Below are 21,919 nucleotides of genomic sequence, written 5' to 3' on the forward strand. Positions count from 1 at the left end.
TGATTGATATATCTAAAGAATTACTTCTAATCAGTTTTAATGTACTTTCCACAAATAATCATCTATTCTCGTAGGGAAATAACATGTAATCAACCTCACGCAGTTTCAATAGCCTTGTGCGTCACTCATTGAAATACGACAACATGACATTGACGTATTACGTAATCGAAACATGATTTCTATGGGTCACCTTGAGGGTACTGAAATTACCCCTGGATTAAAATTAATCCACAAAATTAATCCAGGGGTAATTTCAGTACCCTCAAGGTGACCCATAGAAATCATGTTTCGATTACGTAATACGTCAATGTCATGTTGTCATATTTCAATGAGTGACGCACAAGGCTATTGAAACTGCGTGAGGTTGATTTTTCAAAAGAAGTGGCTATCGTGTTAGCCTATCTAAAAGATAATCCATAAAGTGGAGAAGAATTCATTTATAGAAAAAAATTAGAAAGGTTCTTATTTTGTAATTTAATCTAGAACTGATCCTCTGGGAGGAAATAGACAGCAGCGAGATAATGGATTTTATTTCCATCAAACAGCGACCTTTGTCAACACAAATACACAATGCATTATCCTCAAAGATTATGATAATTTTGATTCGTCCTCGAACAATATTCACTGCGTGCAAAGTAGGGCCTTACATGCCCTTGATCGTATGAATAGTGAGCTCGTTGATTAGTTTTTAGAGGCATAGCGTTCGAAAATGTATAAAGGACCTTTAATTATGATATGATTTACTAGTATACCATTCACTATTGTTATGAATATGCTATGTATTCGTGTTTTACGGATATACATTTTAATTATTGATGACTGTCATGATGGGGTGAGACAGGTTCATACAAAAAAAAAGCAAACTTTTGCTGGTAAAATGAACATTTCTGCTCTGTGAGTATGATATTTTACAAGTACTTACATGTGAATGAGAACGAATGAAGAAAGACGATACAAACAGAGAAAGAGAGACGGAGAGAGAGAGAAAAAAAGAGAGAGAGAGAGAGAAAGAGAAATGAGAGGAGGGAGATGGAGAGGGAAGAGGGGAGGGGGGGGGGGTTGGAATTGGAGGAGGAAGTGAGGAAGGAGGGATATATTACATCATGTTAACATGCTTAACGCAAATGAGAAGATTGAGTCCTGACATAAATTAGAAACATACTGTCAGTTTTCAATTTTTATCGGGGGAGAAACTTCATAATATCATAACATCGATGGAATTTTCCTTTAATTGCGTTTTTCAAATATGGAATTTTTCACAACTTCGGACTGACTGATTCGTACACGGTATTTCCACCTAGTTTTTGTAAAACTGGTGTCCATTTTTGTTCGCTCAGACATTCAATCTGTGCGTGATAAACGATGCAGAAGGAATTAAGGCCAGTTTGTAGCCAAACGAAATTCGATTACCACTTACCAGCACTCGTAATTAGCTTTAAACAAATCAAATCAGAATCGGTAAAATTGGAAATAATGGGTAGTGCATTATTCCATACGCTACCCATGAATGAAACAATGTCCAGGCAGTGACGACAATGCAGCAAAAAGATAATTTGAAAGGATGGGTAATATCAAAATTACTTTTTTTTTGTATACCAGGCCCTGATTCCCTTCATTGTACGAGTTATTTTTATCCAAACGATTACATTTCCCGAGTGCAACTATGCAAAGCAAGTAACTTGATACAAGTTTGCTAGCTATAGACTGCGGGCAATAACATTTGGCTAAAAAATGATTCAATTATTGATTTGCTGGGCATCCAATTCGATTGTCTTTTCTATGTTCTCCATGTTTTGTCCATAGAATGCTATTTTGAATTAAATTGGAATTCAGAATGAGATAATTGAAACACAATGCACGGTATGGTTATTATCTTTGGCGTAGCCAGGCTATATCATGTAAGGGGTAGGTCGCATAGTTTAAACAAATATGCCCCCAAAGGAGCAGATGTCTTCCATTTTTGTTCTAATCAAGTAATATCATTCTCCCACCTTCCCATTGTGTTTCATAGAGAATGTTATCTTTAAAAAAAAATCGTAGTCTTCAATCCCATATTATTATTACAGTTTAAAAAGAATTAAAAAAAAGCTTCCATTTTATTTGGATAACAGTCAGTACGGTCAGTATCATTGTTTTTGTAAAGATAATGCTACATGTGAATTTGATATTGTAATGGTGATAATGATGGTGATGATGATGATGATGATGATGATGGTTATGGTGATGGTGGTGGTGGTGGTGGTGATGATGGTGGTACTGATAATAATAATTATGATGGTGATGATGATAATGATGATGGTGATGATGATGATGAAGATGACAATGACGGTGAAAATGATAATGATGGTGAAAATGATAATGATGATGATAATGATAATGATGGTGAAAATGATAATGATGATGATAATGATGGTAAAAATGATGATGATGATGATAATGATAATGGGGATGCTTAAGATGATGTTGAAGGTGTGATGGTGGTGGTGGTGATGTGATTTATACTACGATATAAATGTTTTTACGATTTATATGATACTCTATTCAGTATGAATATTACCAGGGCTTTTACCCAAGCGGCAGGAAGATTGTGTAGTACGCGTACGTTCACAACCTGGGTAGGGAGAAGCAGATGGAGATTAATGTGTAGGACTCAACTCGGATTCGTACCTGGTATGTTAACTGCGGTAATAGAACTATGAGACCTCGTGAATTATACATACAAACTAGATACGATACTAAATAAAGCAATATTCTTATTACCGGTATTATCAAATGACCTTTGAAGTAACCAAAGCTAAAACGCATAGTCATACAAAACGCTCTAGCTTCGGTATACACGATCCATGCGCTCGCGAAAACAGGATAGTGCACTCATTTATTGGCGTAATGATGCTCACATTGTAAAACGGAAATTACTTTCGATCTTGCAGCAGGCCTTTTTTTCTCAATATAAATCCTTACCGTATAAGTGAGCAAACGTCAGCTCCTATTATCATTTCTTTGGCCTACCGTCGTAAAGCAATATCCTTTTGATAAAGTACATCGCAGAATATTCCACTCTCTTTCATATCCAGGTCTTATTTAGTATTACTAATCTATATTGGCATTTCTATCAGTCTATATTGTATTTGTTTTCATTTCATTTCGCTCCCTCCTAGGTTCCAATATCAATATGTTTATTGTGCTGTTTAATCTAGAAATCTCAGTCTTGTTCGGTCTGCTTCAATTTATTTTCCTCGCCTCTCCTCATCTTTCTCTTTCAATTTTCCCATTCGCTTCCACTTTTTTTCCCTCTTTCTTTGTCCTTTCTCTCTCTCTCTCTCTCTCTCTCTCTCTCTCTCTCTCGCTCACTCTCTCTCTCTCTCTCTCACTCTCTCTCTCTCACTCTCTCTCTCTCTTTCTCTCTTCTTCTTATTGTATCATAGAACCTCTTTTCATCTCCACTCGCCTTGTATTTCCCTATCGCTTTACCTTGGACAATAATACTGTAATATTCTGAATAAATATATATATATATATATATATATACTCAACAAAAAAGTAAGTTCCCCCCAGATAGTTTTTAATCTAACTCGAGAAATATTTTACAAAATTTGATCATTTGAAGTTTGAAGTTTATTTTTTATTTTATTTTAGAACAGGTGAATATGCATGTAACACCTGTTCTACACATTTTTTTACATAATAGAAGTGAAGGGATGTTCCTTTGTCTACCACAGCAATTGCTGAGGGTAGAATGAGGAACTGTATTTTTTGTCCTCTTTCTTTGTCCGTCATGTTCATAGTGGTATAAGCGTAAATTTCACACAATAATTTCTTTTAAAGATTTCAAATCAAGTATAATGTACGGAAAATAGGTATATACGAAGTTTTAAAATAATTAGATGTGACAGGCAAGGTAAAAAAATGTAAAATGTGGTTAGCTTAAATAAAAAAAATAGTTTGTATGTGAATAGGCTCCTGAGTGACACAATATAGTAGGTCTGAATTTGAAAGGTATTATAAGAGGTAGTATAGTATGAGATTCTAGAGATGTACAAGTAGAGTGAATATGTGAAGAAAAGATATGTAAGCAGAATTGTCTTACCAACATTTTGAGTAGTTATTTACACCCAATTATTTACCATTTCATAATGAATGTTGTCTTTTCTTGCACTCTGTGCTCTGAGTGCTGGGCATTATAGCGAACAAAATTGACCGTGTATAGTTCTGCTTGCGCGTACAATGCAAGGACACAATGGTTGAAGTTAACAATATATACGTGCAGTGAGACATGCGCGATGCTCTTAGAGGAGTAAATTTCTATAGACTCTACAAAATTGAAACCTACATTTAATCTGCCATATTTAATTAAAATGCCTCTTTTTGAGAATTGACACGAGGATGCGGTATATAAAACAAATATTGACCGATTGTTTTTCGGGTCACGGGTAAAACTCACCTTGGGCGATAGGTTTTAACCGTTCCCCTCAAAGCAGTCGACATTTGTATACTAACAGTGGCGGATCCAGGGGGGGGGGGAGGGCACAGGGGGGTCCCCGGCCAAAAAAATATGTTAAAATCAGCCCTAAATTCGCCCAAAATGTACTGAAAAACAAAGGCGTGCCCCTCCCCTCCCCGTCCTAAAAAAAGTTTATTAAAAATTGTATTAAAAAAAAAAAAATAACAATAATAAAAAAAAAAATATATGCCAATGGCTATCCTAAAAAGGTGACCTTACCCCCCCCCTTCCACGGAGCAAAATGTCAAATAAAAAAGTTAAAAATTGTCCTCTTAACCCCCCCCCCCCCCCCGCTTATTCAGCGGTTGGCTGAGTCGTTGCGAGTTTTTGGGGACTAAGATATATATATGTTCTCTTTCCCACCGTGTGCCCCCCCGTGTGCTCCCCCCGGCAAGAAATTCCTGGATCCGCCCCTGACTAAAGTATTCGTTTATTTCCACTACGGGAAAACCATTGATATCAGTAGCTTTTTAAAGATAAAGTTGAGTTCTCGTCATGCAATAGCATTGTAAAAGAAGCATTGTGGAATCGATCAGAAAAGATCGATCATCTAGAATATAAGTATTGGTGTGCCTGCAAGGTTATGAAATAATCAAAATGATAAGAAATTTGGCACAGTCTTCGTAAAGTTACAAGCACTGTACTCAGACAGATGTATATGGGACTACACGAACTTGTGGCATAAAAATCCTTTCCGATTCTTATGATGCTACGTTGCCATATTTAGAATATTAAGGCATTTGAAGGGCATGCTTTTCAGTGAACATTTTTTATCTGATGTTCTTCAACACTTGCATAATACAATGATAACGCACACAAATTATTTTTCACCTGTTCCCAGAACTCAACCTTCTATTTAAGACCTAAAATCAGAGGTAATCCTCATTCATCATCATCTCTTTCTAGATAACTTTGTAACACAGTGCTATGCCTGCTACGTTGACATCTTTCTGGTACAAAACGTCCTCGTGGAATATCTTTTGGAGTATCTTTGTTTCAGCCAGATGTAGCAGATTAGTCTTGAGTACCATACCGTATTCTTCCTTCTCGAACACACCCTTTCTCGTGATGATGAGCAGATAACCACCTGGAAAAGAAAAATAATAATAATCCTTGTGTTGAAACTATTCTGGTAGATATTAAGTCGTGTATATCCAAAACGTAAAAACAAGCGCCATAAATACGAAATCAATATCGAAGATGACTACAACAACAACAACAACAACAACAACAACATCACGTCCACATATTTATGTAACACCAAATGCCAACCTATTCTTACCATTAAATGATTGCTACCATTCTGTAACGATGTAAACATTTGATAAGTCCAGTCATGAGATGAAAATGAATAACTTTTGTTTACAAAATAGTCTTTAATAATTTCACACAATCCACTTTCAACAAAAGACTTTCAAAAAATCAACTGAACTCAACTGAAATCAACCCAATCAACTTAAAACACTCTTTTGCATTGTTTGTAGAAATCATGTACGGGTTACGTAATTTAAATTAATGCTTGCATTTCAATAATTTGATCAAACGGGTTCGTTTTAACTGGCTTCTTGCCGTTGCAACGAACAGAGTTGACAAAAGACTTACTTCCGTTTCGTTGACGATCAGCCATGCACAAAGAAGACGAAAGACCTGATGCATGGTTAATCTTCAACGAAACGGAGTTCAGTCTTTTGTCAATTCTGTTTGATGCTACGGCAGGCAGCCAGTAAAAACGAACTCGTTTGATCAAATTATGGAAATGCAAGCATTTTTTTAAACCAACAGAACTTTGTTATTCCTGGCTCATTTTTCCTGATTGAGGTGTCATAGTCCTGTAGAAGTTTTTCAGACCTGGAAAAGTTGATAAGTACAAGGTTTTTTGTTGTTGATTTATGTTCTAGATGGGTATTGAAGTAAATTCAGCTTGGTTGCCAGCTTGGCCACCTTGGGCAACTTTTTTAACAGCCATATTAGCATAATCATCTAATTAGCATATGTGCAATATGTAATAATGTTGCTAATCTCAATCCAGGAAGCCTGAAAACATGGATAATACGACTTTTTAATGGTTTTCTATGAAGGATTTCATTTATGACACCAATTTTTATTTTTTAAGTGATACAAATATGTCTTAAATAGCATAATTAGCATAATGAGCTAATAAGCATGTGTACAATATATGGAATTCATTGCCATTGTTTATCTATAAAGCCTAAAAATGGTGCAATGCAACATTGTAAATCACTTGTGAAAGACTAATCATGAATTCATGAGAAGATATTCCATTTAGATGTAGTATAATTAGCCTAATTAGCATAATAATCTTATTAGCATATATGTGCAATATGTAATAATGTTGTTAATCTTAATCCAGGAAGCCTGAAAACATAGATAATATGACTTCTACAAGAATTCTGCCACAAGCTTGAGCAATGTCGGGCTTGTACTCTCAATGGTTCTAGCTTTAATAAACATGCATAGACAGATCATAGTTCGCACTCATGTATTCAACATCCCTGGCGTACGTACGTACCTGTCTCACCACATCATCAATTCCATCACTATCATCTGCTCTAACCATCTTCAGTGTGTGTCCGACAGTCTCTCTAATTCCAAAGACTGAAGCCCAACCTTCAATGCGTTTGATGACCCCGTCATTGCCTAGACATTTCATGAGGTTCGACAACATTGCCTTGCAACCAAGATAACCACCACATTGGACATACAAATTGTGAAGCTAAATAGAGTCCCAAATAATTGATATTCTACATTTATGTAGTACTACATATATGCTAATTAGGCTTATTAGTACAATAATTACATATTAAGCCAATTGCATTACTTGAAAATAAAAAATGGCATCACAACTGAATCCCTCGTCATGGAAAACCCTAGAAAAGTCATATAATCCATGTTTTCAGGCTTCCTGGATTAAGATTAGCAACATTATTACATATTGCACATACAATGTATATGCTAATTAGGCTAATTATACGTCATCTACATGGAATATCTTCTAATGAATTAATGTGTAGTCTTTCAAAAGGTCATTTACAATGTTGCATTGCACCATTTTTAGGCTTTATAGATAAACAAGGACAATGAAGTCCATATATCAAACTTATGCTATTTAAGACATTTGCATTTCTCAAAAATAAATACTGGTGTCATAAACGAATTCCTCGTCATGGAAAAATCCTTGAAAAGTCACATTATTCATGTTTTCGGGCTTCCTGGATTAAGATTAGCAACATTATTACATATTGCACATATATGCTAATTAGATTATTATGCTAAATAGGCTAATTATACTACATATACGTCGAATATCTTCTCATGAATTAATGATTAATCTTTCAAAAGTGACTTACAATGTTGCATTGCACCATTTTTAGGCTTTATAGATAAACAATGACAATGAAGTCGATATATTGTACATATTATCCTAATTATGCTATTTAAGACATTTGTATTACTTAAAATAAAAATTGGTGTCATAAATGAATTCCTCGTCATAAAAAACCCTTGAAAAGTTGTATTATCCATGTTTTCAGGCTTCCTGGATTGAGATTAGCAACATTATTACATATTGCAAATAATAATTAGATGATTATGCTAATATGGCTGTTAAAAAAGTTGCCCAAGGTTGCCAAGCTGGCAACCAAGCTGAATTTACTTCAATACCCATCTTGAACACAAATCAACAAAACAACTTGTACTTTTCCAGGTCATGTACATGGTATATGGTATATGGTACCGTCTACTGGACTATCATATGAAAGTGGAGAAATTGAACTTTCTAGAAATGTGATTTTCCCTTTAAAATTCAGATATCACCCGCCAAATGACTTTTTTTGTTTCCTCTCTTCAAATTGCTTTTAATCACTCATGCGTGAAGTATGCATCATATGAGTTGCATCAAATTATTGAGGAGGATCAAAGCTTTCCAAATATGTGTCATTTATTAATTATAATTGTGATTAAGTTATGATAAAACATCGACGATTGTTTCTCGGTTTCGTTTTTTGTGGGACGTACTGTATAGCAGATGTGAAATTGGTCTCAAGATTTTAAGAAAGTAAATATAGGGTTATTTGAATACATTAAGTGTCCTTGCTTTATAAATCATGTTCGGATTCTATAACAATATCGATCATAGTCATATTGATAAGACGCTTAATACTACGTTTCCAATCCTTTAGATTGTAATTATTATTACACCGGTCATACCCCGGTCCGGCCAGGAACCATTTCACAAGTGCAGATATACCAATCCAACCACATTAAAGATAAACTTTAGTACTGGTAATGCGATTGCATTGTGAAAGAAAAGGTGTGGAAAGTATCAGAAACAGTTAATCATGTAGAATGTAAGTATTGGCGTGCACTGCAAGGTTCTGGAGTCATCAAAATCATAATAAATTTGACCGAGTCTTGGTAAAGTAACAAGCACTGTACACAGAAAGCTATATATAGGACAACACACATGGTGTCGGGGCTAGTACTACCTTGATTTCCTTGTCTTTCTATGCTCATTACTCAGCCAGTATACATTTTCTTCCAAAATTGTTTGGCACATGTCATTTATTTGTAATCTTGTAAGTCTTGTAAGTTTTGTTTGATTCTGTGAGAATTAATTTTTTTTTTTTTTTTTTTTTACCAGAACTTGAGTTTATCTTTAACGTCCCCATGCTACCGGGTAGCTATATAACGCCTGGTTGGAGAGTGTCAAATTGAGATTCATGTATGGTTTTATAATATTCTGAACTTTCTTCACGAGTCGTATCATTTCAGGTAGATGGGTGTGGTCGAGATGGTTTGGTAGAAAACATCCAGTAGATAACGCAACATCGAAAAATCCTAGTGGTAAAAGATGGGACAAACACATATCATGGGGTCGTATTCTCGATAGCTATTAGTCTAGTTCTGGACCGTATATGGATTTACTAGACCTAGACCAGAACTAGACCAGATAGCTATGCGCTAATGGGTCAGGTCAGCCTAAAGCCTCGGTCACAAATGCCATTACGAACTGCTGCGAACGCCGTACGAACGATTTTCAGACAATGGAAATTCGGGAAGACAATGGAAAAACAGGGAGTTTCGTACGAAACCATCGTTCGTATGAACCTTTGTGACCGTAGCATTAGTCTCTAGAGTTAGGTTCATGCACTGCCAAAGGTAAACCTCTCCATTCTGTGAAAATAAAATTCTGTTCTTCATTCATCTCTTTTTACTCCAGAGTGCCTTCTCTCTTAGGTCACCCCTTGACAAAATATTATGGATAGTATTATCTAAAATTAGACCCTCCTAATTCATACATTTCTGAAAAATTTGAATTTTGTGTAATATTTTTGTGTTGGAACGAATGGTAAAGTTGTCCGCCACTATACATCACACACAAAGACATTACCGATTCAGACGATTTGAAAAGCATCTAGTGATTATGACTTACATCAATGCATGTCTTCCCAGTTCGTTTCCGATCTCATTCAAATTTTCACATGTCTACTTTTCAGATTTTTATGCTATTAAGGTTGGATTTCCTCTTTCGTGAAAGAAATTTCGCATAATATTTACTTAAAGTTGGTGGAAAGCAGGGATATATCGGGCTATTTTGTATCTAACTTTAAACAGTGTACTTTATTACTGAGAGGTTGCATAAGAAATAAGACATCGACATCCACTCATTTCGATATTTACCGTCTTTGTAGTTAAGAGGAGTTTCGGGTCCAAATGTAGCGTTAATCAACTTAGAGTAGACTCCTTTCTCGCTCGCGATGTTCAACGAACTCTCGGACATATCAATTCCGTACAGATTGAGGTAGCCTACATCCGAAACCTTTTTTTGAAAGACAGAATATAAAATATTTAATATTGGAACCAGACATTTGAACGACCTGTAGTTAGTGATTTAACAGTTATTAATTAATAATTATTAATAATTAATGAATTAATTATAATAACATTATTAATTATTACAATGATGTAAGTTTTGAATAAAGGGGGTTGTCACATTGTCAAAAAAGCAAATAGATGCGAAATATATTCAATGATCATAGGAGAAAGAAGGTGAGAAAAAAAATCATCAAGATTATTTTGCCATTTTACAACTTGACTGAAAATCCGAAAGTTGCTAGTAGCGAATTTTGAAGGGGAACAAATTAAACGCCCTTTACCCTCTTCAAGCGACGCCTATGGGAATAACAAAACTCGAGGATAAAATATGAATACATGCATAAATAACATTTTGGGTGAAAGAAAAATCTGCAGAAGACATCGCTGAAGTTATTTTGTTCTTTTTGTGTGTGCATGTTTGTGACGAGATGTGGAGAAAACATGAATTGTGCAATAGTGAGATTCATGATATCGGGATACTTACTGCTTTGCCAACCAAACCAGTTCCACATCCGACATCAAGAATACAAGCATTTTTGTTTGGTTCGATTTCCTGAAGCTTAGCCGCCGTTTCAGCAGGTCCAGCCCATTCATTGCTTACCTAAACAAAAGTACATAACTCGTACTTAAAAAAGAACTTCACATTTTGACTTTTCAGGGAGACGGATGTTTTTGGAGGGCATTGGGTGTCCCCTGTTAACGAGACAGGTCACACATGAGTAAAACAAACGTGACCTTAAGCCACACTGCTTTCTTCTCCACTGCATGAAGCAGAGACAAGACGCATTTATATGTCCTTTTTTCAGATTCCTGTGTTATCTTAAACTTGGAAATTATTGTCAACTTAATTTGCAATATCTGTGGCTATCGTAGATGAAAAGTTAGTGTTCAAATTCTTTGGGAATATTTAGAAGATTTTGAAATTATGAATATGAAGAAAAGTCGATAGATTCAGTTAAAATAGTCTATACAATAAGGTTTATATGCAACTCTGAAGTCTGGCTCAAACGTCAAGAGTGCCGAGCATGCCTCGAAGGACATCCATTGTCTCTCTCCTTAATCCCTAGTCACGTGATCCAATCGGTGTGACCATCCCGGAGCCTATATAACCTGACCATTCGATCTACCGAAATAAATGTTGAGTTTGGAACATCTACATAGATATCTGATAGGTTTTGACCTCAATGGGGTCAGATTAATTTTGTAATTTGTATTAAATTCAATTAATTCATATCTATACATCAATAAATAGCTACGTCTTAGCCCTCTATCATTCATCATCCATAACATTACATAAATGGAATAGAAGACAATTATCTTATAATTTGCCGCGTTTCTTTTCAGTGACCTGATCGTTATTTTAGTGGTCCGTATTTGAACACTAGGATAATTGAAACAAGAAGGATGAGTGTGTGTGTTTGTGTGTGTGCGTATGTGTGTATGTGTGCATATGTAAAGGGTGGCATTTCTTCAAGAAAATAAATACATTACCATATCGTAGTCTGGTGCTATATTGTCGTAAAGCTTCGCCATGTCCTCCCTGTTTTGACAATCCAGAAGATTATCAAAGACTGCCTGTACCCCGCATGGATCGGTGATGTCTATCGTCTTGAGATCCATAGTTCACAATTTCCTAAAATATGCAAATAACATGAAGTATAGTTTGAATTCTATTAAAGACGATGAATTATAAGTCGAAAAGGGTAATCATATTCCCAGGTGCTAGGAAGCGAAACCACACGTAGGAAATTCAAAAGAATTTAACATTGAAATGAGGTATGTGTCTTATAAATAGGCCCGTGTGCGGTAGTCATCATTTTCCCTTGTGAGTTACGGCAGTGAGCTGTAATCCAGCATTGTCTCCAAAGACATGAAAGCAGAGTTTCCTTCTTCAGTTGCAGCAATCACCAGCGCGTAGAATTTTGTCACTTGAGTGTTTCCTGATGCCCTTTTGCACCTAGATCAGGTCAAGTATCAAGTATCAAGTTTATTTTGTTTTCCAGAAATCACATGTTACAAAATATAATAGAGTTTAATCAAAACGGTACAATGTGGAAAAAGAAAGACGAGGAGATCTTGGTTGAAGCAAAGTTTGTTTATTTAAGACCCCTTAGATGATGTGGCAGAGATAACTGATATATGAATACAACAACTAATAATATATGGAATATATAAATAAAAATATCACTTGCTGACTAAGGACTGCGTCATGAAATTCTCGTTTCGATTGCATTATCACTTACGCTAATCAGTCACTAACGCAGTCCTACGTCAGGTCAATAACGCCTTGTGTGCAATGAGCATTGTACAAAACAAACTGCATTCTGGAAGGAAAACTGCAAAGATGAGGGCGATGAAATACATAACCCACCACACGGTAGAGCGATGCCATTGAGGTCGGCAAAATGGTAAAATCATTAGATGTCAAAGACTTTTTCGGAAACTTCCCCGTTTCAATAATTTCACTTCTCATTAAAATGTAGACCTGATCATTGATCTAACAAATCTGTGTTATGTCCATGATCTGATACAGCAATGCAAAGCTCGTCTTGTCAACATCTAGCGCAATGAAAGCAAAAATAAGAAACTTAGCAATACTTACAAGGTACGTACACTGCCCTCCAAAAGTTTGAGAAGACCTGTATTCTGAACTGCGATGGTACTGCGATAGTTTACACCAGTGTAACACTATTATAAAGCTTTTTGTGAGGAGGTCATGGGCGAGATAATGCGTTAATAACGTAAACCTACCCCGAATATACCAGGAGGAGGTCACTGATTTTGTTCAATAATTGTACCAGCATTCTTGTTATTTCCCCATTCTACAAAATATGACCGAGGGGGGGGGGGGGGGGGGGGAGGGGGGTATGCGATGGACGAGGGATCAAAGTGAACGACAGGGGTGAAGGTAACGGAAGTGACTACCCCCTCACAGATTTTAAAAGTTTTGTTGTATTCGAAATACATTCCTTAGCAAAACTGTAGTAGCAAAACAAGCAATGTACTTCTTCACGCTTCACTTTTACTTTGCCGGTAATAAGTGTGCAGTCCGAAGGGTTGTAAATATTAAGTAGGTAAATTTTAGTAAGAAAGGAGGTTGGGCATGGATCTGAATTCTATTTCCCACTATTTACTTGTACATTTTGAAGGATATTATGCGAGGGAGCGTAGCGACCGAGTGAGACGATTTTTGCAATTGTATTAGGCTGAGGAGCGAGTTGGCTCAGTCGGTAAAGCGTCTGCCTGTCGAACCAAAGATCCCAGGTTCGACTCCCACCCAGGCGGATGACTGAAGTCTGCGTTGTGTGTTAATGTGCCCCTTCCCTTGTTCATAGATGCAGGTTATGTCAAGTGGAAAACACTCCGTCCCTCGGATAGGACGTTAAATGGAGGCCCCGTGTACAGGAGAGTCACCACCCTTGCACGTTAAGAACCCATTGCATTATTCATATAATAGTAGGGGGAAACCCCGATGTAATGGTCCACCTGCACACCCCAATCAGGCCGAGTATACGGCATCGGCAAGAATCTTCAGTATTGAAGGAGGCAGATTATCTTGAAGAAGAAGAAGAAGAAGAAACGCTGCACCCCAGGGCCCTCCAGAGCCTAAAAGTGTGTTGCAGTCTTTAGTCAGTATTTGATATACATCTGTTAGTTGGTACTTGTCATATTTTTCGGGGGGGGGGGGGGGGGACGTTTCCCGCTGTCCCCCGGGATCTAATGAAATAATATTCACTAATATACAATAAGCATTTCTTAGGGTTGGGGTTAGAAAAAAATAGTTCTTTCGTTTAATAAACACATAAATATATGGGAACACCGTAATGCATTTTCATCTATTTCAAACAATGGTCAGATTTTGTGCAACGGGGAAAGGACAAACATGCTGGTATAATTGACCAAAACCAGTGACCTCCTCAATCCGGATGAAGATGGTATATTCGGGGTAGGATTACGTTGTTAACGCATGGACCCGCCCATGACTGCCTTCTGAAACGCTTTACAATATTGTTACGCTGGTGTCGACCGTTTTCCTTAAAAGGGCTCTTATTTTTCGTGTTTGAAAATTGATTTAAATCCATGTTGCAATTCCGTGAAAAAAAATCGTATTAGAAACATACAAAATTGAAAGTAAGACTCTTCGGGGAAAATAGGCAATATTGACTGTACTCTTCCATATTTGGGATAAATGGTTAGTCATTTATTTAGTTTTCGTATGACCTTAGCATTGAATTCCATTTACGTCATGTACATTTAACAAGAATAGGCATAATGCAGAAATTCTACAATTTGACAAATGTGGAAGGGAACCGCATAGGCAATTGGCCTTTCGAGGCAGAACCCTAACAAATATTATGAATCCGACAATATGTACTAGACGCACAGAATATATCTATCTATCAGGCTATAGTTCATCCAGACGTTTGACAAAGCCCTCCTTATAGCATTTCCATTCTCTTCTGTCTCTAGCTGTCCTAGTCCAAGCGGCCGTTCCCATATATGATGTTAGGTCATCTCTCCATTTTCTCTTCTGCCTTCCTCTTCTTCTCTTTCCCATCCTTGGTTGCCATTTTGTTAAACGATTTGTCCATCTATTGTCCTGATGTCTTGCTACATGCCTAGCCCATCTCCACTTTGATTCTCTAACTTTCTCCATGATGTCTTTAACCTTTGTTTTCTGGCGTATGACTTTGTGATTGATTTTGTCTCCCAGAGATAAATGCGACATCTTTCTCTCCATAGCTCGTTGATTAGTCACAAGCTTCTGTTCTCGATCCTTTGTCAATGACCATGTTTCTGACCCATATGTCATAGTTGTTAGAATGCATTGGAATGCACAGAATATGACTTAACAAATCAACAACGTACAGTCTGGACCTCTAGGAAGAACAGAGCCATTTTAATAATGGCTCTGAATAGAGCTTTCCAGCCGTTTTTTAATTCTTGATTTGTATTATTTGTAAATTGTATTCTTGTATGTATTGAATTTTTATACGGAAAATAAAACCAAACCAAACCAAACCAAACAAAATATAAACGAATACCAAAGTTGTGTCATTGATTTTCGAAGAATAGATTATCAAATATCTATGTTTGAAATTACATTATTTTATGATACCTGTGATATATGCTTCATTGTTTATTTTATGAATTATATTAATTTTCCCTCATCAAGATAAAATCGGTTTTGCCAAAAAGAAATGCTACTTTGTCTATTTTACGTATTGATTGTTAAATAATTTTTTCCCCTCATTAAAATGTTTGTTTTGGAATTTTGAAATATCTGCGTGATCAATGCAACTTTAATTAGGTAAAGATTCGATAGATTTTCTTGAGTAGGGAAAATTGCTGTTTATACCGCGATATAATTCAACGAATCCTTTGACTCATAACGAATCTTAACTATCGTCATTCATATACATATTCATGATTATGTAAAAGTATGCGCATGGGCAATCAATGAGTATCATGAGTTGATAAATGGGAGATCCAATAAACCGACACATTCATAAGAAAATGAAATTTTTTAGTTGTACTTTGTTAATATTTTGCTGTAGTTTTTAGTAATTGTTTAATGTGCGAGGTGCGAGAGGGTGATTATTAAATAATGTAGAACATTTGTACTTAAAGGGGAGTAATTAACCTCAAACTACATGTTGATTCTAGCTTGTAGGCCATTTAAAATATTATCTAAAAAGTATTAAACATCATACATTTGACGAAAGGAAGGCCGCAACACTTTTTCAGAATCCTTCGTCTTTCGCGGCTCTGAGAATTTCAGTACGTCGCCATTGTGTTTGCGCACGGCCCGTTCTGTGACGTATCGCATGGACTCGACCGCTATTGCGTACGTCCGTTTCCCTGCTGTACTTTGTAAAATGATCACTGTAGATCACATTGTCGTACTTGTAATTTCTGTCCAGAGATTTCTGCCCTTCAGAGCTGCTACCTATAGCTGGAATATTTCATTGCAATTGTGTTGGTCTGGAAACCGATGAAACAATCTCCCCTTGGTTTTCGAGGAACAATTATTACAACCAAACACTTGACAGTACACCATGTTTGACTTTTATGCGCTACATCAGTTCTCCTTGCGATACGTCACAACCCGGAAGTTATGAAGGGAAATTTCGATAAACTGGCAAGCTTCCTTAGGGAGCAGACGCCGTCGTAAATATGGCGAAGTACGGTCTCTTTATTGTACTTGCAAGACGATACTATATGGTCTACAACAATGCTCTTTATATCAAATGAAACGTTTTTTGTTTACTCCCAATGTCATGATAATGCTTCATAGTCGAGAGATTAATTCCCCTTTAAGTTAAAGCCTCTCTAAAATCCTGAGAGCCCAAAATTTGTCGAAATTATTTTGGCAAAAAATGACAATAACGTGAGAGGGTATGACATCTTACACACACTTTCGCAAGGTTTTATAAAACAAATGTGTTTGAAGACGAATATTGATGACAGGAATGCCATATTTTGGATTAACTTTTGTACGCAGAAAACCTCAAATTTGTATTCTTTCATCATCATTCGTCTTCAAACAAATTAGTTTTTCTTTAATCCTTGTAGAAATCTTCTTGAGTTTGTTCATGTACAGTTTTTTATGATGTTATAAGTTAGATTAGTGCCCACACAGGAAATTTTGCTTCATTTTCTTTCGCTTGCCTCCTGTAAAGGTAAGCACTGTGTACTGCTCGTATTATCAGACGAGTGGTAGCGAAAATGAATTATAATTACAAAAGCATATTTCCCTTTGAAAGTGGCCGTTAGTTTGCAGCTAGGCAGGAATCTGTTGTCTACGTATCTGCAAGGAAAATCCAGTTAAGCACAGGCCTGACATATTTTCTCCTGGCGGCATCGAAGATGGTACAAATTAAGAGAATGAGCTAGATAGTACTCCATCTCTTAAAACCCCTTGAATATATATTCCTCACCGGAGTGAGCCAGCATTCTTGTTATTTTCTCCATGTATACTACCAAATCTGATCCCTGTGCGTACTGCCCTCTTTATTTTCATTAAACGAAATCGTTTTCACTGGCTGCCTGCCGTAGCAACAAACAACAAATAACGTCTCCTTGACAATCAGCCATGCATGAAGTCTTTTGTCTTTTTTGTAGTAAGGGCAGACAGCTAGTGCAACGGATTATTTTAATAAAACTAAGGAAATGCAATCATTACTTTAAACAAACAAAACTTTGTTACTCCTGGCTCACTTTTTAAATTGAGGTGTCATATGAAAGGGCAGAAAATGAACTTTCTAGAAATGGGATTTTCTCTTTGAAATTCAGATACCGTTCGCCAAACAACTTTTTGGTACCCTTTTTTTAAATTGTTTTAATCACTCATGTGTGACCTATGAATCAGACGAGTTGCATCAAATGAAAGAGGAGGATTTAAGCTTTAAAACTACATGTCATTTATTAATTTATAAATCATGTTCAAATTAAATAATTCTCAATGTCGTGTTCTAACATTTCAACAGGTTACGCACAATACTACTGAAATTGGTTTAGTTTTATTATTAGAAAAAGGTAATGTCATCGTGTTTATTTCCTTTAAAAATAATGGCATGCGTGAGAAATAGAATTACGCTAATAATTTAGATCCGGTAGTAGAGCAATAGCTAATACATCACATCCCTTGAAATTCCCATTATTGTGCCGAATCAGAAACTGAGCAGACCCCAAGCCAATCGAATAAACCAGTATCATAACATCGTTCCTTAGAATTAAGGAAAAAAAAGGCGAACTTGTATTAGGTAAGCGTAAGAACACCTTTGGGGTCCTATCGATGTAATTTTGACGGATCTGGATGTAATATCGGCTGCTTGCATCCTCCCTCCGGGAAATCGCTTCTTTCGACTTTTTTTTACTCTGACCCACCTAAGGAGCCGATGGTGTAACGCACCCTCTGTCCCTATGGTCGGCATGTGATGCCATAAAAGTCGATGAATAACTCATAGCCTGCCATAAAGCTGCTAGCACGCTATTGTTAAGGTGCCATGTACACGCTAGCAAGCTATTGCTCCTCTGCTTCTTGCATGTCTGCACGCACATGTAATAGCAGTTATTGTTAAACGATGCCTTTAAGGGAAACTCTACAAAGGATTTTCAAGAGGTCAGCTGAAGGGCAATTTTGAATACCCTACTATTATGGCTTTGAAAACCCTATTCGGAATTATAGTTGTCATTGTACAATTTACATATTTGTTAAACGGTGACGTACGAGGCTATTTAAATCACCTTACATTAATTTTTCGAGTTTACAGTTTCAAACATTCAGAGATCGAGAATTATCCGTCCCTCGATCTAGCCACCAAACCCAATGAGACTTGAGGATTCTAAAGGAATAGCAGGAAAGAAATATGATTCCCCCATTTATATTTCGAAGGATGGAGGGTTAGATGATTCACGCTCTTTAATTCGATTAATACAACAAAAATAGAAATACAATTAAAGAGGAATAAATAACCAATCTTTCAAAGGATTAATACAAATAAGAAGACTGCGTTTTCAATGATATAGCGAAAATTAACCATTGTTGGTAGGGCCTATAATGGTAGATATCATTGGCATTACCCGCCTACCATATGATCACTGCAGGCTAGTAGTAAGAAATACGTAGGATGAGGTAATTAATGTTTGGACGACTCTGACGCGTCGAATAGCGGTGACGATACGAGGGAAGGATTTTGATGACGGGAAATCAAAACGCTGCGGTCGGCTCAGCTGTTTCTTCAGAGAAATCAGAAGGAAAGAGTTTCTATAGGCAAGATTATACAACCAGAATGTTACATCCGTATAGCCACAGGCTAATTCTGTTTCTCGTTATCTCATCAACTAACGCGCGATCGAGATATAACCATATGATTACGTTGTTTTGTGAACTATTTTCACGCTGTCAATTTTTGCTCGCTCCTTTGACGTCTTACTATCTCCTTTTTCCTTTCGCGTTCCCCTCTTCCGTAAAGTATGTTTTTTTACCACTCTCAATTTTTGTCAACATCCGACCTCACTCACCCCCCCCCCCCCCTTGATCCCCTCACACTCCCTCCCCTCCCTTCTTTTCCTACCCCTCCCTTCTTTCCCCCCTCCTCCTAAACGGTGGCGGTTGCCCTAATTGTCCGCGAGTAAATTCAAGATTTCAAGACGGAAGGGGCTGGTGCGCCCCCAGTCTCCCTAGGATTGTGCAATGAACCACCCTAATTATTACAGATTGATTTAAATTTTACCTTATTTTAGTGGAATCTCCCTTTTTTTAAAAATAAATCGATTTGAATTCCAAAACACTGCAATTTAAGTCTATTCGATTAATACTAGATATCTAAGAGTTGCATAGACACAATAAACATGTATAGCGTCATCTCTCGTTCATAAGCTATACAGTTTGTCCTAATCTTCTTTAGATATGTGTATTTGATTTAAAACGTCTTCGCTGTGGTTGTCACATTCGCTGTTCTTATTTTTTGCTGATAAGTCTTGAAAATGTCATTCTCCATAAAGATTTCATGGATCACAGGTGGTGATAGAATCGTACGAAAACGATTCTCAACACTGGCGTAGCTATGAGGGCGGGAGGGGATAACCGGGGGGGGGGGGGGGGTTGGGAGTGGGCACGAATAATTGGCGAAATTGAATGAAAACAGTTAGAGAAAGAGACAGGGAGAAGGAGGAAAGAGAAAGTGTGTGTGTGTGAGAGAGAGAGACAGAGAGACAGAGAGAGAGACTGGGCATGGCAACAACCCTAATTCTAAACACATAGGATTTCATTTCATTTAAATCAATTTATTGTTTTCATTTCCAACAAATTACATATATCATAATGATAAAAACTGATATATAAACTATGCAAAACTTTATTACTTTTGAATTAAAGACAAATCAATACAAAATTTCACGACAAATGAAACCTGATCTACGTATATTCTGTGGAAATTGATTAATTATTTTTTGTGGAAGACTTAGGCTTGAAAGCAAGGCGTCAAGTTATCCTAGTTTTACCAGTGTATTATGTCGCATTTGTCATATCTGTCTCGCTATTTCTATTTTGTTTTTGGTTGACGTTTCTCTTGAGAGGTTGTGATCTTTTTTTGATAAACGAAAAATAAAACCGTCCCATGAAGCTGAATAGTCAGAACAGATGGAAACAAAACAGGATGGGGTTAATAAAGCGATGCTTTCCCGTTGCCGTGACAACTCCTTCATGTCGTCTGGGCTGATGGGAGTCGGGTTACGGGGCATGAAGGAAGCTGAAAGGTCAACTCAAAAGAAAAAAAGGGTTTTGCTAGTTCTTGCCCCCACATGCAGTTAATGTGTCGACTTTTAGTTGGCATGGAAACGATGTCTGGGACGTGCTCACGTCTTCGACATGCCCCGTAGATCGAGAGCAGAGATAACTGTAGGGCAAACAGTGTTGACGACATGTCATGTAATCCACTGCTCTCTCGCTGTCTATCTTCAGTGGCGTAGCAACCGGGGGCTGAGGGGACAAAGCCTCCCCCCGCCATCGAAAAAAAAAAAATAAAATAAGAATAGTGGAAAATGGAAAGATAGCTATACAAAAAATTAAAAAAGAGAGAGAAAAGACCCTCTGTACACCCTCCCCTGATTTTACGACTTTCTTCTCTTGCATTTCATCCATTAAAATAAAACCACCCCTTTCATATGACACACGTGCCCCTTCAATGGCTAGTACCACAACCTGTGATTTCTTCCCTACATAATGTTCAACTCCTATCGTTCAAACTCGCCATTTAATGGATAGATTCGTCCGAAATAAAGGAGGCTAACTTAATGATATCCCTTTGACCCCTGCTCATTCTTCTTCAAACTTAAAGGTGAGTTGTGCTGTGAAGAAAATACATGCAAGTGTAATCACTTAAAACACTTAGGGTTACTCGAGTGCCTTTCATCGGCCCAAAATCGACGTTTATTCTATAATGAATGTTGATTGAATCATTGAAAACAGATCTAGATTTATATTTTATGTTACACCTAATACTATGATATAATGAGAATGATAATTTCGTTGTCTCTTAATTCCTGATTTGAATATAATAAAAAATGTAACGTGTAGAAAATGAATAAATAACAATGAAATTGTCGTTAAAGAATCATGTCGTAAATGAAAACAAATGATGTGTTTCGAGCAATTATTCGGCTGGAAATGGACCAAATTTACATTTCTGAAAAAAAAGTGTGTTTGACTGTGTGTATACCAATGTAGTGATCTGTAAAAGCGAGTGTAGTACGTGCTATGAATTACAATAAATTGTTTTGTTGGGTGTGTTTGGACGCTATGAAGAAGATGAAGAGAAAGAAGAAGAAAAAAAGGGACGAGGAAGAAGAAGAAGAAGAGAAGAAAAAAAAGAAAAAGAAGAAGAATTAGGAGAAGAAGAAAACAAAAAAGGTAAGAAGAAAACGAAGAAAAAGAAAGAAAAAATGAGGAAGGAGAAAACAAAAAAGAAAGAAAATGACACTTGCCGCAGTGAAATCTCTTCAAATTTTCGTTAAAAT

General features: G+C 36.7%; 1 protein-coding gene across 1 annotated transcript; it reads right to left on the reverse strand.

Moving 5' to 3' along the window:
* Nucleotides 1–9,176: 9,176 nt before the first annotated feature.
* On the reverse strand, nucleotides 9,177–13,060 carry LOC115929268 (methyltransferase-like protein 27). Its single transcript, XM_030997957.1, has 5 exons — nucleotides 12,999–13,060; nucleotides 11,888–12,029; nucleotides 10,881–10,997; nucleotides 10,202–10,340; nucleotides 9,177–9,358 (listed from the first exon to the last, which is right to left on the reverse strand). The coding sequence occupies exons 2-5, from the start codon at nucleotides 12,014–12,016 to the stop codon at nucleotides 9,177–9,179; spliced, it is 567 nt and encodes a 188-aa protein (XP_030853817.1). The 5' UTR covers nucleotides 12,017–12,029; nucleotides 12,999–13,060.
* Nucleotides 13,061–21,919: the final 8,859 nt, after the last annotated feature.

The sequence above is a fragment of the Strongylocentrotus purpuratus genome, unplaced genomic scaffold (genome assembly GCF_000002235.5).
Source record: "Strongylocentrotus purpuratus isolate Spur 01 unplaced genomic scaffold, Spur_5.0 spur5_scaffold_4, whole genome shotgun sequence".
Lineage (NCBI taxonomy): Eukaryota > Metazoa > Echinodermata > Echinoidea > Camarodonta > Strongylocentrotidae > Strongylocentrotus > Strongylocentrotus purpuratus.

Bases quoted from the DNA above. Each gene is read 5' to 3' on its own strand.
- LOC115929268 (XM_030997957.1), bottom strand. From the start codon at position 12,016: ATGGATCTCAAGACGATAGACATCACCGATCCATGCGGGGTACAGGCA. The intron at 10,998-11,887 runs GTAATGTATTTA...ACTTTTGTTTAG, and splicing joins TAGCACCAGACTACGATATG to GTAAGCAATGAATGGGCTGG. The intron at 9,359-10,201 runs GTAAATATCGAA...TTTTACCACTAG, and splicing joins TCCTCTTAACTACAAAGACG to GATTTTTCGATGTTGCGTTA.